Source organism: Photinus pyralis, unplaced genomic scaffold (genome assembly GCF_008802855.1).
Source record: "Photinus pyralis isolate 1611_PpyrPB1 unplaced genomic scaffold, Ppyr1.3 Ppyr1.4_LG7, whole genome shotgun sequence".
Lineage (NCBI taxonomy): Eukaryota > Metazoa > Arthropoda > Insecta > Coleoptera > Lampyridae > Photinus > Photinus pyralis.
In genome coordinates, this window is record NW_022170738.1 from 43,543,555 (window position 1) to 43,558,377 (window position 14,823).

Sequence of the window (14,823 nt, forward strand, 5' to 3'; positions counted from 1 at the left end):
GCCGAGAAATGTTACTGGATAACAGCAAGAGCACTACGTTTGTTTGGTGCCAACTTTGCTTGTATAATCTGCACCAATCAAATAAGAGAGTTGAAAGAACAGTGAACCATTCTGAACCGTGACGTTCAGACATCAAGATCTAGAATTTACTTTAATTGCTAAGGGTAAGTAAAAATGATCGCATTTCACCCATGTCGACCATGCAAAAGGGTTGGACATTTTCAAGGGTGGCAGCCCGATCTGCGTGGAACTTCGTACCTCGGCGAATCTCGTCGGTAGCCGGCGATTACTTGGGCCAAAGAAATTTTTTGAGACCTAGATTTTGTTAATTGCAGTTAATGGTAAAAATCATCAAAATAGACCTACATATGTTTACCATTTAAAAGGACTAAAAAAGGAATTTGCCATTTTCCAGCGTGGTAACTCGAAAAATCTATTGTATTGTATCGTACCCCTTAAAATTGACTGCAAATGAGTTATCTTGTGAACCTAGAAAAAAATACCGGCTTTAGACAGAAACTATTTTTCTGATTAATTTGGGTAATTATCGCACCAGAAATCTAACTTCTTATTCTGCTAAATTGTGTGCCGACTAAAAAATTATGAGTATTCTATTTCAACGCGTTAATAGTCAATATCGATGTTCCATATTTCGGTCAACAGACTATTTATAAGTAAGGGTTTTATTAAAAAGTAAAAACCCAAAAATCAATTAAATGGAAAGGGTAGATGAAATTGGTCGATCTACCTTTTCACTGCTTGCTTCAATAAAGCTTTAGTTGAACATCATCGCCTCTGTACCAATAGTTAAAACCTAGTACTTACTAAAGTAATAAGATGCTGATAAAGTAATTATTGTGGAAGTTGATTTGACAAATATGAAATAGGTGCATCCGGTATAGCGACCGGCATATGATGACGGCTGTGAGAGCCACATAAAAAAGCTAAATCTAAAAGGGAAGCAAGGAGACGGTATTTTTAGGTATCGCAAATTTCATTCCCTTTTCTACCTAGACAGGATTATAACGTTAGCGCATATGCGAAGGGGGAGTGAACAGAACCGAGTGGGAGATCTTCCTAACGCGACTACAGCTGCAGTCTGAATTTGTCGTTTAGTGATGTTTATTTACGCCTTATCTTATTAAAATTTACGACTCGTTACGCCTCCCGCTAAGATTAAATTAGATTGCGTTTTAAATACCAGCTCGATATTGTGTAAAAACAAAGTGGTACACATTCGTGTCGTGATTTTTGTGCGTAAATCATGGATGAAATAAATTTCGCGGCCCAATGTTTATTGGAAATGTCACACAGTAAAGATCATATTAATCGCCCCCTGGATCTCTCCAATAGACCAGTATCACACGATATCACATCTCTTTTATCAGGAAACAATGTCGGCCCTGCCGTAATTGTCGAGCCGGTTCCCGTTGTTCCACATTCTTTTGTAAAAGAAGAACCCGTCACCACAAATTCTACCGAGTCATCTTCGTATATGGTTGCCCGTATTCTTACAGATCTCACCCGCATTAAACAAGAGCCGGTACCGGAAGTTCCATCAGATACGGAAGGAAACCTTACTATAGATGAAGACGAACAGGATGAAGGCTACAGCAGTTACATAAACAATTCCAATGGGAAATCTCGGAATTCTAAAGTTTGTAAAGTTGTAAGTGGTATCCCGAAAAATTTAGATTCCACTGTACCATTCGCGCGCAAACCGGCTCTTCCCAGAGCTCAATCGGCTAACAAACTCTCGACACAGTTACGAAAAACTCATAAATGTTTGTATGATGGATGTCATAAAGTATATGGAAAAAGTTCCCACTTGAAAGCCCACTTAAGAACACACACAGGTAAGTTTTATTTCAAATATATCCTTTTCGAAAGCAAGAACGGACTTACCTGCCAAAGGGTTTCATATTTTCCCTTTTAGAAATGCCGACATTGAGAAATGTTTATAAATGCAAAACTAGTTTATTATAACCGTATTTCTGGCATTTATGCACGGAATATCGTTTTATTAGTGTTTATACAGGGAGTTGGTACTTGGTACACCCCCAACCAATTATAGTCACCGTTGGCGTCTTTCATTCCATCGTAACATAATCGCGCGGTTATTGCATCGGCGGCGTACGCCCACTTTTATTATTAATTTTATCTCCATTAAATGATTACAAACAAATTGTTATTTACCTGTCGCGTTGTAGGTTCCTGCTACTCTTAAACTTTTGGAAAGATACTGACAAATCGGGGCAAAAAATATTAGAAACCATTATAACATGTAGGTATAGATTCCTTCCTAACGTGCAATTAAAGGATAAAAGGACATCTATTCAAAATGAAATACCGTACAATTTACCTGACCCATTGGTACTGACGTCCAGGATTTATTGTATTCAAATTGAATTCTGTACAAACTTTTGCTATGATTATTGTAATTTCGTATGGGCAACTATATGATGGAAGATCGAAGACCAATTAATTTATTATCGAGGTGTAATAAAGTAAACGCCCCCCGTTTTTTTTGTAAGCGAATGAAATAATAGACTTCACAATCACAATAAGTGCTATCCCTCGTGCTATCCTAGTTCTGTATACCTAGACCTACTTTAGAACCTTTTTTAAATATACCCTTCGCAGCAGCGGCTTCGTCGGTAGCCTCTCTTTGCTTGAAACCATTACAAACTACGATAGGTACCTATATAATTATGGTACGCTTTCGTCAGGGTGGGGTTAGATTTGATACCATAACGGTCAATTCTGGATTCTCATACCTCACCACCCATTTAGGGTAATCCTGTTACAAATAAAGGAGTTTGTATGTGTAAAGTCACGTAAACAGGTAACCGACCAAAAACCACTATTTAGTAGAGGTTCATATGTACAAGTATCGTCGTCTACAAATATGTCTACAATATGTCCGGCCGAGGCCTGAAAACTACTCCTACAGTTTTCAGTACATTTATAGTTCGTTCTTTTCGAATTCGGTAGCTTATACTTTATAGGTCTGGCACCTGAACCAAGAAAAATCTTGACGATTATTGTGCGCATGCGCAGACTGCGTAATGCTAACTTTCTTATTTAAAGAGATAATTTTAATTTAATTACTTCTAGTAAAGACCGAGGTAAAGACAAACATATCGCATATTGTAAAAAATCAGATGTGCACATGAACAGATTGCGCACTGCTAACTTTCTTATTTATAGAGAATCGAGAATTTTAACCAAAGATTCTTCCATTACAGAAAAACATAGCGCACATAGGTATGGCCTGTTCAATGCGAGGTTCAATGCATGGAACATGGGCTAAGGTTACTAGCCTGAGGATAAAACCTTTTTCCTGGTTTTTCAACTTTTGCCATATGCTGTGTCTATAAATCCCTCGATACCTAAATTCTATACGCTTGATGCCATTTTGATCGTTGATTAGCCATACCCGAGGCCATACCTAAAACATCAAGTTTGACCCAATCTTGACCCAAACCCCAATTTAATTGAGGAAACGCTAAATACTATCACAAAGAAAACAAAAATTGGCTCTGCTGGCTTCATAGTCAATACTTAGGGTTATTACTCGGGTCATTATTTGTTATGTAAACGTGCAAAAACGTGAATTGCGCATGCCCAGAACCAATTTTCTTATGTATGGACGGACTTTTAATTTTAAGGGAAAGTGCTTCCTAAAAAATAAATTGAACACACAAAAAATGGACTGTGCACCTGGAGACTAAAAGACACATTTCTTATTTGTGACCCAATTCTGAAATTTCAGCGGAATATGCTAAAAGCAAATTGAAAGGCCGTGTTAAAAATGGATTTTCTTATTCATATTTTTTGAACCACTTTTTTGAAACTTTTGTTAATTATTTACTTAATAAGTTTCAACGAATTAGTCTCGGAATTAGTTGCCGCAATAAATTGTCTATTTACGTATTGCGGTGCAATCTATTTACAAGGGTAAAGCGCTTTAAATACTGCCGCTATTGTTTTAATGCTAAACCACTTTCTATATTCTAATAATTGCTTAGTAAATTACAAGTTTTCAATTAATTAACAAGTTATAAATGGCGTAATAAAGTCGCAATTTACTAAGTAATTAATATACAGGGTGGTTTAGCATTAAAACCATAGAAACAATAAACTTATTTACGGTGTTTTACTCTTGTAAATAGTTGTACAAGAATTAATAACGCCAAACATTCTCCCTACTTGCTATTTTATTAGTTACTTTCAGTGAAGTTAATGTAGTTAACAAATATTGAAGGAAGTACGAGCCTTGACTATTAGTCAATGGCACGAGGAAATGTTTAAATTGTTAACGTATTAAAATAGAAAAGTTAAACATTAAAAGTTGGCAGCTTAGTGCACATATTATGTTGTTTTTTGTTATTGCGCCTACGCAGAGCTGGGCAGTATACTTTCAAAAAGTATTTGAATACTAAATACTTTTATGTCCAGCACAAGCAAGTACTAAATACAAATACTTTGAAAAATATTCAAATACTTTCAAAAATAAGTATTCAAATACTTTAGAATGTATTCGAATACTTTCAAAAGTATCCGAATACAGTAAAAAGCGAGGTAAAAAGTATTCAAATACTTGTCACTCAAAGACTTTAAAAATCTAAAATAGTAAGTGCTAGATATGTCAGGTACCAGGCCCTCCGGACCTTTCTTATATCAGCTATACCCAGTTTTCAAAGCGATCGTACGTCGTACACATTTCTGAAATTAATCCTAGCGATTTTGAAATAGATCCTTTTCTGTCCGTCCGTCTGTTCGTGTGCACGATAACTTCTTTAGAAACGTGCGATCGCTTTGAAAATTGGTACACATGGATATAAGAAAGGTCCCTATTGTTTTTAAGTTACGTAGACTATCGGGTCAAAAAGTTTCACTCCAGGGTCGTTCGGTATTCAGTTGTATCGGATTTTTATATTTGATTTTGTGATAATGGAAACTTCCCCTAAGCATTTCTAAATAGTTCTCAAATATTTGAATAACTTAAAGGTGCGAAGTATTCGAATACTTTACGAAGTATTCGACTACTAAATATTTGCGAAAGTATTTGAGTTACAAATACAAATACTGCTTCCATAAAAGTATTTGAATACTAAAAAGTATTTACAAAATCGAATACTGCCTAGCTCTGCGCCTACGTAATTTTATTATTAATCATGCGTAACTCGCCGTATGCCAATGGTCTTATTTTTTGCATTTAAACTTATACAGGGTGTAATATATAACTTTGTTAGTAAAGGACGCTACGTAATTCTTCTGGTAGTAGTTTGCCCTGGTTTTCTTTTTCCTGGCAGGAACATGGAGTAGTTAACTCGGTAGTTGATAAGTTCGTATGCGAGTTCGTATGGTTTGAAGTCAACTGTCAATATTTGTAAAAAAAACTGTTTCGTGTCTCGTATTTTGTATTAATCGAATCTCGAAGAGACGGTGTAGTCGTGCCATTTAAAAGATTTTTTGGAAAACTTTTTTCAAGCATTTTACAAATAACATACTCATCGGTAAAACCAAAAATTTGTTATTATGAATACTCTAATCTCTTTGCTTGTTTTGTTTTGTTACTTACCGAGTATACTATGCGGGTAAGTTTTTAGCCGAGGCTAGGCTATAACCTTGATCTACTATATATACATTTAAATACTTCTTTCGTTAAAATTTTGCATTATAAATCATGTAAAACTGTCAAAAACTGTTTTTCAGTTAAGGTTTTTAGCGCCCTTACGTCATACAACTTTTTTCAAATAACAAGGCAATATTTTTATTAAATTATTTGGAAGACTTTCTTTTTTGTGTACAACAAAATTATGCTATGTTTTATTATAAATAAGTGGAGAAAAAAATTTCAAAGTTAAAAAACTATCGAGCAGCTTAATGCGTGGTTAATATTTAGGATGAGCGATTGCAGAAGTTCGGTTATTGCATTCTTTTTTGGTTTTAATGCAAAGAACTTAAGATAAAATATCAATACCTATATTAAAATATCAGTGTACCTACATGTATATATACTGCAGTTTTTATAATGATTGATCAATTGACGGCGAGATTGACGGAATTTGATTAGTCGGATATTTATCTGGATATTTAGCAGTAAATAAATCCTGTGTTTATTGAAATCATCTGTAACATCCATTTTTGGCGCATTTTCCAACGAAGTTGAGTGCGCTATTGCAGCCATTTTCTCTGTCCGTCCGTCTGTCCGAGGCCTTAACTACTCCTATAGTTTTCAAGATATTAAGTTCGTTCTTTATGCATTCGCAATTGCGATTATAAAGAATCTATTTTCACGAGTTTTTAGTCTAAGTAGCCATGTACTATGTTTTTCTTTTATCATAGTCCATGGCTACTTAGACTAAAAACTCGTGAAAACAGAATCTTTATAGTCGAGTTTATAGTTAATTTTTTCGCGTACAAGAAGAGGTAGAATAATCGTTTCACATGATTTAGATGCAGAATTTATATCTATAACTTTTATTTGAAGTATTTTTGCGTAAAATAATTAGGAAACGTTTGCGCAAAGAAAAAGTAATTTCCCATGTTAAACGCCTATGTTTCGATTTACACCCTGTACATTTGAGAATTTAACATAGGTATGAGATTTGTATGTTCAAAGATTTCAGCTTTACCCGCTGTGTGAACTAGCGAATTAGTGGAATAGCAGAGAACTGGAATTAGTGGTTGAATGTAAGGAATACACTGGTCGACACCTTCCTCCGCCATAGTTTTACAATCAATGCGTGCACGTGTAGAAATATTTTTGGAAATCAAAATTAATGACATTAATAGAAGATTTGCTTACATGGACTCAGCATTTTTTGGTGAATTTTTACGAAATTTACTCATTAGGGGAATGGGGGGGGGGGGCAACTTTAGTTGAGCCACCGTCCCTGTCATTCGCGAGGTCATTCGGGACATATTTTCTTTTAGGAAAATGAAGAAATACGAGAAGAAATACTGATACGATACTGATACATATTTCAGAAACGTATATTCATAGTATGCCGCAACTAAAGAGATAATTTCAATACAAAATATAGTATCGGTTTGTATTTGTAACAGCATATTCAATATTACGAGTACTTTGAGTGACGTTTGCTTTTGTTTACGAAGCTGATTAAAGGAAAACTTTTTACTTTCAGGGAAATAGAGCTGCAAAGCGTTTGCCAATTAAAACGTTTGTGATTGCTGTCGGCTACATTGTATAAAGTTTTGCGCTTAAAATCGATTGCTACTTGTGTACAAGATATACGTCAGTTCGTTGTACCTACGTTATATCTGAAGTTGTTAATCATCATAATCTTCTCTATTTGATTATACGGTTAGACAAATAACGCTCAGGGTTAATCGGTGTATATATGTAGCACTTCCGGGACCTAATTCGCCAACGTAAAAATAGGCAACTAAATTGCCTCAGGCGATTAACTCATTAACTAAAAAGGAATACAAAAAACCTACCTGGCACTATCCTGCACAATTAGTTACTGTATGCTGCTATCATTTAAGTACTAAAATCTCGCTTTGGCTGGTAACTGGTAACAATAAATGCTTGCTCAGATTGTATACCTACGGTGTCTAAACCAAACTAGATCCACTTCTGTAACTTTGGGAAAACTCTAGATGTTATGTGCAGTAAAAACGAATAGTATTCTACGATTAGCATTCAACTCATTTTTAGTCCTAAATTCCTATCAGCCACCAAAATTTTATATTTACATTTCAATTCTGCCAAAGTTAGAGATATATGTCGGTATAGGTAGGCCAGTGCTCTACATTCTAAGTATTCGCAATTCTAAGAAATTTAATTATTTTTTATCTCTGGAGCTATCCGTCAAATATCTTAAGTTCCCTTTGACTACAGGAAGTACAATGCAAGCCACTTTGTATATTATGTTAGGTACATAACATATTTTATATCACATTGCCCACTATGTTTTATAATACAATGGCTTCAAACCTTTAGAAACATATATTCTATTATCGCAAATAGAAATTTAAAATTTGAAATTTCTAAACTCGGATTGACATAACCAAACATTTTCATAAAGTAGCCTGGTAAGCAATCTAATTCTCAATGCTTGAAAAGCATTTATCCTATCTATATACTGTTCAATCCCATGCCAAATCAATTGACGTCTATTTGTCTATTCTAAAAGATAATAGCAGTATATCGGGGCAGATTTATAATCCACCTCGTCAGGCTTTGTCGAGAAGGATATGGATTGTTAACTTGTTAACCTGCTTAACACACTCGTCTTCGCGATTCTTGAAAAGGCCTGTAAACAACAGTTTAATTAGTCCCCTTGATATCAATCGATAATTACATCGTATATGGTGCACAGTGGCGATTGTTTCGCTCCCTGTTTCGCTACTTAAACTCAATTACATATACAGGGAATGTATACATTGGGCTGTGTATGTATACTTAAAACCAGTTGCCAAATTCTTGACAGAACAGCTTCCTAGCTCATACAGAAAATAACGCTTTTAGAAGAGTGTCTTCAAAAAATAATAAGTTTAGACAAAAACGTTTCTTACAAAAGTTTATTATTTTCCTATGTAGAATAAGAATATTCAAAGTTTCTATTTGAAAAAATTAAGTGCCCTACACTTTACCGGAACTGGTCTGGTAGTCCAAATGAAATGACCCTATACGCCCTCGGCTAACCCCCAATTCGTCTCGTATATCCAGTCAAACTCCCATAAATCATTCCTGAAACTAATACAATTCGATGCAAAAATGCTGGCATCAAAACTATCGTATATAACTGTTACCACCGTAAACCGTATTTATTTTTGTTTATACAATTCTATTGTTATACTTGAAAAAAAAAACAAAGTTTGCTCCTTAAATTAATAATTCTAATTAGATCGCGATAAGAGGTAATTTTTAATGATACATTCTTTCCTAAATACGAAATTCGCATGGCGTTTACATCTTTTGTGTGTGCTCTTTTTGTAAAAAAAAAAGATACTACATTGTTTCCCTTAGAAGAATAACTTTTTCGACAACCGCCATAGCATGTTGAAAACACCAGTTCACGTCCGATCATGGGATGGATGGCCGCGTGCCGTTAGTATATCTTTTTTTAAATTTTGCTCATGTTTGTATATTGATTTTAGATTTTATTTCATGTCACAAGGCAAAATTCATAATTGTAATTCCTAATGAGAATTAATTTAGTCTTGCCGAAAAAAAATATGTTAGTTTTTTAACTTCGAAATTTTTTTTCTCATTTTTTTTTGTGATAAAACCTGGCACAATTTTTTTAGGTTGTACACAGAAAAATAAGGTCTTTCGAATAACTTCGAATTTACAGCTTGATTTACTCGGGCTTCGCCCTCATTAATCACACTGCAAATTTATGAAAAACAGGCACTTTCAATATGTGTTGTACACGAATTTTTTTTGTATAGTGATCCTTAGTAACACAAATTGAATAATATCATTGACAATCGCGATTTATTGTCACTTATAATTGCACAAGAGGTTTGTATTTTACCGAGTAAATTTGGGTTGTTTAGGTAATGAAAATCTGTTGCCTAGCAATTAGACGAGAAAAACTGTCAACTAATAAAAATGCGATACCGAAGGTGGAGCATTTTTAGGTTGACAGTTTTTCGAGTTCAATTGCTAAAAGGAAACAGACTCGTTCAAATTTTGCATATGTAAAAATCCTTGGATAATATTAGGCATACGGAAACGAAGAATAATAAGGGCCGGATTTTTTCAAATAGTAACCCACTTATTAACGAGCCAAGTGTTGGAGAGGTTACCCATTCAAATACGTGTATTAACCGGGAGTAACGTTGCTTGACTGTATATGTAGACAATAAATGTATCATTAGTAATAAACACAGACAAAAGTAAAAAAAAAGCGATATATGTCGTTAGACAACAACATGGAGTATTTAGGAAAGAATGTATCATTAAAAATTACATATTATCGCCATCCAATTAGAATTATTCATTTAAGGGGTAAACTTTGTTTGTTTTCCAAGTATAACAATAGAATTCGGAATAAACAAAAATATATACGGTTTACGGCAGTAACGGTTACATACGAAGTTTTGAAGCAAGCGAGACGAATTGGGGTGTAGCCAAGGGCGTGTAGGGTCATTTCTTTTGGACTACCAGTTCCGGTAAAGTGTAGGGCAACTTCATTTTTTCAAATAGAAACCTTGAATATTCTTATTCTATATCGGAAAATAAGAAACTTTCGTGGGAAACGTTTAAACCTCGGTTTAAATTTTTGAAGATCCTCTTTCTAAAAGCGCTATTTTTGGACTGAGCTAGGAAGCTGTTCTGTCAAGAATTTGGCAACTGGATTTAAACGTCCTCCGTGACATTTCAGTATTTTGTATTTTTGTGTGAGTCAGGTGGTTCACATAGCAATATGACCTTTAAAAATACATCAAACTTCTCCGGGGCATTGAGGAACCGTACGGTATGTATCCCAACGAAATCCAGAAATCAATAACGCTTTTGCACATCTATATAGGTAGAGCACATAAGGCGTCATGTAGCGCTTTCACCCTTTTGATTTGCTTGATAAGCAAATCGCGAATGCATTATAGTGTGGGGCGACCGGTTGAATAGGAACATTTTCTCAATTAAATTTTGAAAGATTTTCTGAATATATCGGGCCGAGATCGAGCATGCATTTTTGGAGTAAGGGTATTACATGTACATTGTCCAGGTTTCTAATGGCGTGTTGGCCGTTGTATTGCCAATGGGTAATCGGTGTAATCCCGCACGGTATGTCCAGCGGTTACAGGAATTTATTTTATTAGATTGGTTAAGGAGGAATGGTGTTACAAGATTTCCCAAGAATGAAAATCACAACTTCAGCGAAACCAACAAAGAAATCTCTACCAAGTGATTTGACAAATCTACAGAGACATGTAGTAAGAGTGGAATGGTTACCCTGTAAGGTCCGCATGATCATAAAATAAGCATAAGCAACGAAGTAATAAAAAAATGGGAGTCTTTTGGTTTGCAGGTTCACTGAAACCACAATAGTCTAGGAATGGTTTCTAAAGAATGGCCATCAGAGTCGCCAACATTTGATCGACATCCTATTTTAATTTAGTATAGGTATACATTTAAGGCGACCCCATTGGAGACATTCATTCTTGTCTCGTCTCTTGCACAGCAATTTCCAAAGCAATCTAAACAAAATGCAACCTGGCGTAAGCTTATAGGTTTTGTAGTTTTCCGCATTCATAAATTTAATGTCGGAATTTAATCAAGTTTCACAGAAGTCTTGAGTAATAGTCTGTCATACTTTTCGGCAGAGAAACTTAAATTGAAAGTCAACAGTAAAAACATTTCGGCGAAATTCAATGGAGTGGTATTCGATTCGAACATTGGAGGCACGTAAAACAATTTTAAAACAAACGAAAAGTGTAATTAATGGCAACCTTGTCGGCATGTGTTGAGAATTAGCGAAGAAGAAACGGGCAAAGCTTCAGAAATGCGATGGAAAATCTATTGAGTTTCCGGTCTGTTGAAATCAATATCTTGTTAATCCGAAAATTGTGTTATAACTTTATCAACTTAACACTTGACAAGAAACTAATTCAATTGTTTCACATCACGAGAAATTCGATTTTAATATTTTTCTGTTACGGAAGTATTAATTAGATAGGATTGTATTATGACCTGTCAAAAATAAGTATTTTAATAAATTCAGTTCCTAGACAACCACGTCGCCGCGAAAAGCCACTCTTTTACGTTAATGAAATGAACTCTAGCAGTGCCTCACTTAAACTGTTTTATCTTTCATGTACCTTTAAGAGGCTAATGTAATTAAACCTCGCTTTACATTGTTACAGTTTATTATCGAGGTGTATAGTCAAAATGCGCAGATTCAACGGGTAGCGATTTTATAACGCGATAAATAAACAGGAGGGCTTATTAAAAAAGTACCTCACTGTAGCAATGAATTAACATTTTTGATTTGTTCAAACATCTAATATAAACAAGTCTAATATTTGTCCATTATTTTCTTGCGAGAAAATTAATTTATTGCCTCAATTTACCCGATTGAACGACATTTTTTGTCATTACCTCGAGGGGTGGACCTTTTTAGCGCATTTCCACAAAAATAAAAAAATGCGCTATTGTGGCCACTTTGTCCGTCCGCTCGTTCGTTGAGACGCTACTAGTTCTTTATCTTAAGAGCTATTGTTCTACTTTTTTCGCTATTTGGTTCGTTATGGTGTCGAGGCTTGCACCAAGGAAGGAATTTTTTCTGCGTTTATTGCTAAAAAAGTTATTGTAACGAAATCAACAAACCGTTTTTTACATGTTCCATAATTTTACACTTTTGCCGTTTATTAACGATCCTAGAGATCGTTTATAATTTTGTATTGCTGTCTGTCGTCTGTCTGTTGGTCTGTCTGTCTGTTCCTTTGTCTGTCTGTCCCTCTATCTATCCGTGTGAACGATATAACTTTGTTTAGAAATGTCCGATCGCTTTGACATCTCCGTTAGTTATGAACTGATTTGCATGAAATTCAATATGGGCAAAGCTTTAGCCTCGGCTTTAGCCATATAATACGCAATGCCAAAAGTTGAGTCGAATCGATTCAAAATTCACAGTGCCCTTTTCGCATTTCGACCATTTATAAACCGAATTGCAAACTTTTTTATTTATAAAAGTATTTGAATGAAATTTGATACATAGGCACTTGTTTGTGGAAGCATTTAAATGAAATGTGATACATAGCCACTTGGAATAAAGGAAAATCAAACGTTAGTTTTAAAATTTAGATTTGCCCATGCGCAGTTCCAACTTTCTTATTTAGAAAAGCATTGAAATGAAATCCTTCTTATAAACTGAAATTGTAGTAGCACGTCAAAAATGGATTACACATTTGCAACGTTATCTTTCATAATTGTGGCCGGATTTTTACGATTTTAACAGAAGTTGCATCTTACAAATGGGAATTCAATGCAAGTGGAAATGCGCTTTTTGTAAATCGTTTACGATTACTTTTTAACTTGTTTGTATTTAAGTCGAAAGCGTTGTAGGAGTGATATTCTCATGCGTTTACCTGGTATTATCCATTATTATTGATTGCACAGTACTCCACTGTAGGTATCATTTGTATTCCATTGTGGTGGTCTATACTATGTGGAATGGCAAACGGTCACTAAACCACCCACATAAACACCTGTTCAGCTAGCTCAAATAAACGCAGGTATGTAGGTATTAACAAAATCTTTTGCATGAAAATTTTGACATAAAATTTTCCCAAGGCATGTTCGGATTACGAAACATTTCGATAAAGACTTTAAATTTATGTTTTTGAGAAATTCATTCCACAATTCCAAAGAATTATGTAACAAATTTTTTAACAACTAACAACCCGGGGTACGAATAGAAAAAATTGACATGAGAATCTTAACTTATATCATGGGCCATAATTTGGGCTCGATTAAACACAAAGCTAATTTAATTATTTACAGACTATCTATAAAAAAAACTGAAATGAAAATAGGCACGCATGGCCAAATATCGCGCATATGCGTTCGATTAAAACAAATTTAATTTAAAACAAGTTAAAAAGTAATCGTAAACGATTTACATAAAGCGCATTTCCACTTGCATTCATTTTCCATTTGTAAGATGCAACTTTTGTTAAAATCGTAAAAATCCGGCCACAAATATGAAAGATGCGTTGCACATGGGCAATCCATTGTTGACGTGCTACTTCAATTTCAGTTTATGAGAAGAGTTTCATTTCAATGCTTTTCTAAATAAGAAAGTTGGAACTGCGCATGCGCAAACCTAAATTTTAAAACTAATGTTAGATTTTCCTTTGTTCCAAGCGCCTAAGTCTCAGTTCCATAGATAAAAAAGTTGGCACTGCGCATGCGCAAAATAAAATTTTGAAACTGGCGCTAGATTTTCCTTTATTCCAAGTGCCTATGTATCACATTTCATTTAAATTCTTTCATAAATAAAAAAGTTGGCACTGCGCATGCGCAAAACCAAATTTTGAAATTGGCGTTTGATTTTCCTTTATTCCAAGGGCCTATGTATCAAATTTCATTCAAATACTTTTATAAGTAAAAAAGTTTGCAATTCGGTTTATAAATGGTCGAGATGCGAAAAAGGCACTGTGAATTTTGAATCGATTCGATTCAACTTTTGGCATTGCGTATTATACGGCTAAAGCTATGCCCATATTGAATTTCATGCAATTCAGTTCATAACTAACGGAGATTTAAAAGCGATCGAACATTTCTAAACAAAGTTATCGTTCACACGGACAGATAGATGGACAGACAGACAAAGGAACAGACGGAGAGACCAACCGGCAGGCGACAGATAGCAATGCAAAATTATAAACGATCTCTAGGATCGTTAATAAACGGCAAAAGTGTAAAATTATAGAACATGTAAAAAAACGGTTTTTTGTTTTTTTACAATAACTTTTTTTGTAAACGGTACAGAAAAAATTCCTTCCTTGGTACAAGGCTCGACACCATAACGAACCAAATAGCGAAAAAAGTAGAACAATAGCTCTTAAGATAAAGAACTAGTAGCGTCGCAAAACGAGCGGACGGACGGACAAAGTGGCCACAATAGCGCATTTTTTTTTGTGGAAATGCGCTAAAAAGTGTTAATTTTCCTAAAGTTTAATCATCCTAAATTTCCGGTCTACTACCGAGATTCACTTTACATGATGCTCAAAGAACACAAAACAAAATTGAAGAAGCTTCTGAAACTTCATTTCCTCACTTTTTCTCGATTTACACAAAGTGGCTTTGATGTAAATTACAATTGTAAATGT

At 34.8% G+C, this 14,823-nt stretch overlaps 1 protein-coding gene across 1 annotated transcript; it reads left to right on the forward strand.

Annotated features, from left to right (window-relative positions):
* The first annotated feature begins 1,075 nt into the window (after positions 1-1,075).
* On the forward strand, positions 1,076-1,951 carry LOC116176828 (Krueppel-like factor 13). Its single transcript, XM_031495619.1, has one exon. The coding sequence runs from the start codon at positions 1,265-1,267 to the stop codon at positions 1,934-1,936; it is 672 nt and encodes a 223-aa protein (XP_031351479.1). The 5' UTR covers positions 1,076-1,264; the 3' UTR covers positions 1,937-1,951.
* Positions 1,952-14,823: the final 12,872 nt, after the last annotated feature.

Coding starts and splice junctions, on each gene's coding strand:
- LOC116176828 (XM_031495619.1), top strand. CDS start 1,265: ATGGATGAAATAAATTTCGCGGCCCAATGTTTATTGGAAATGTCACAC.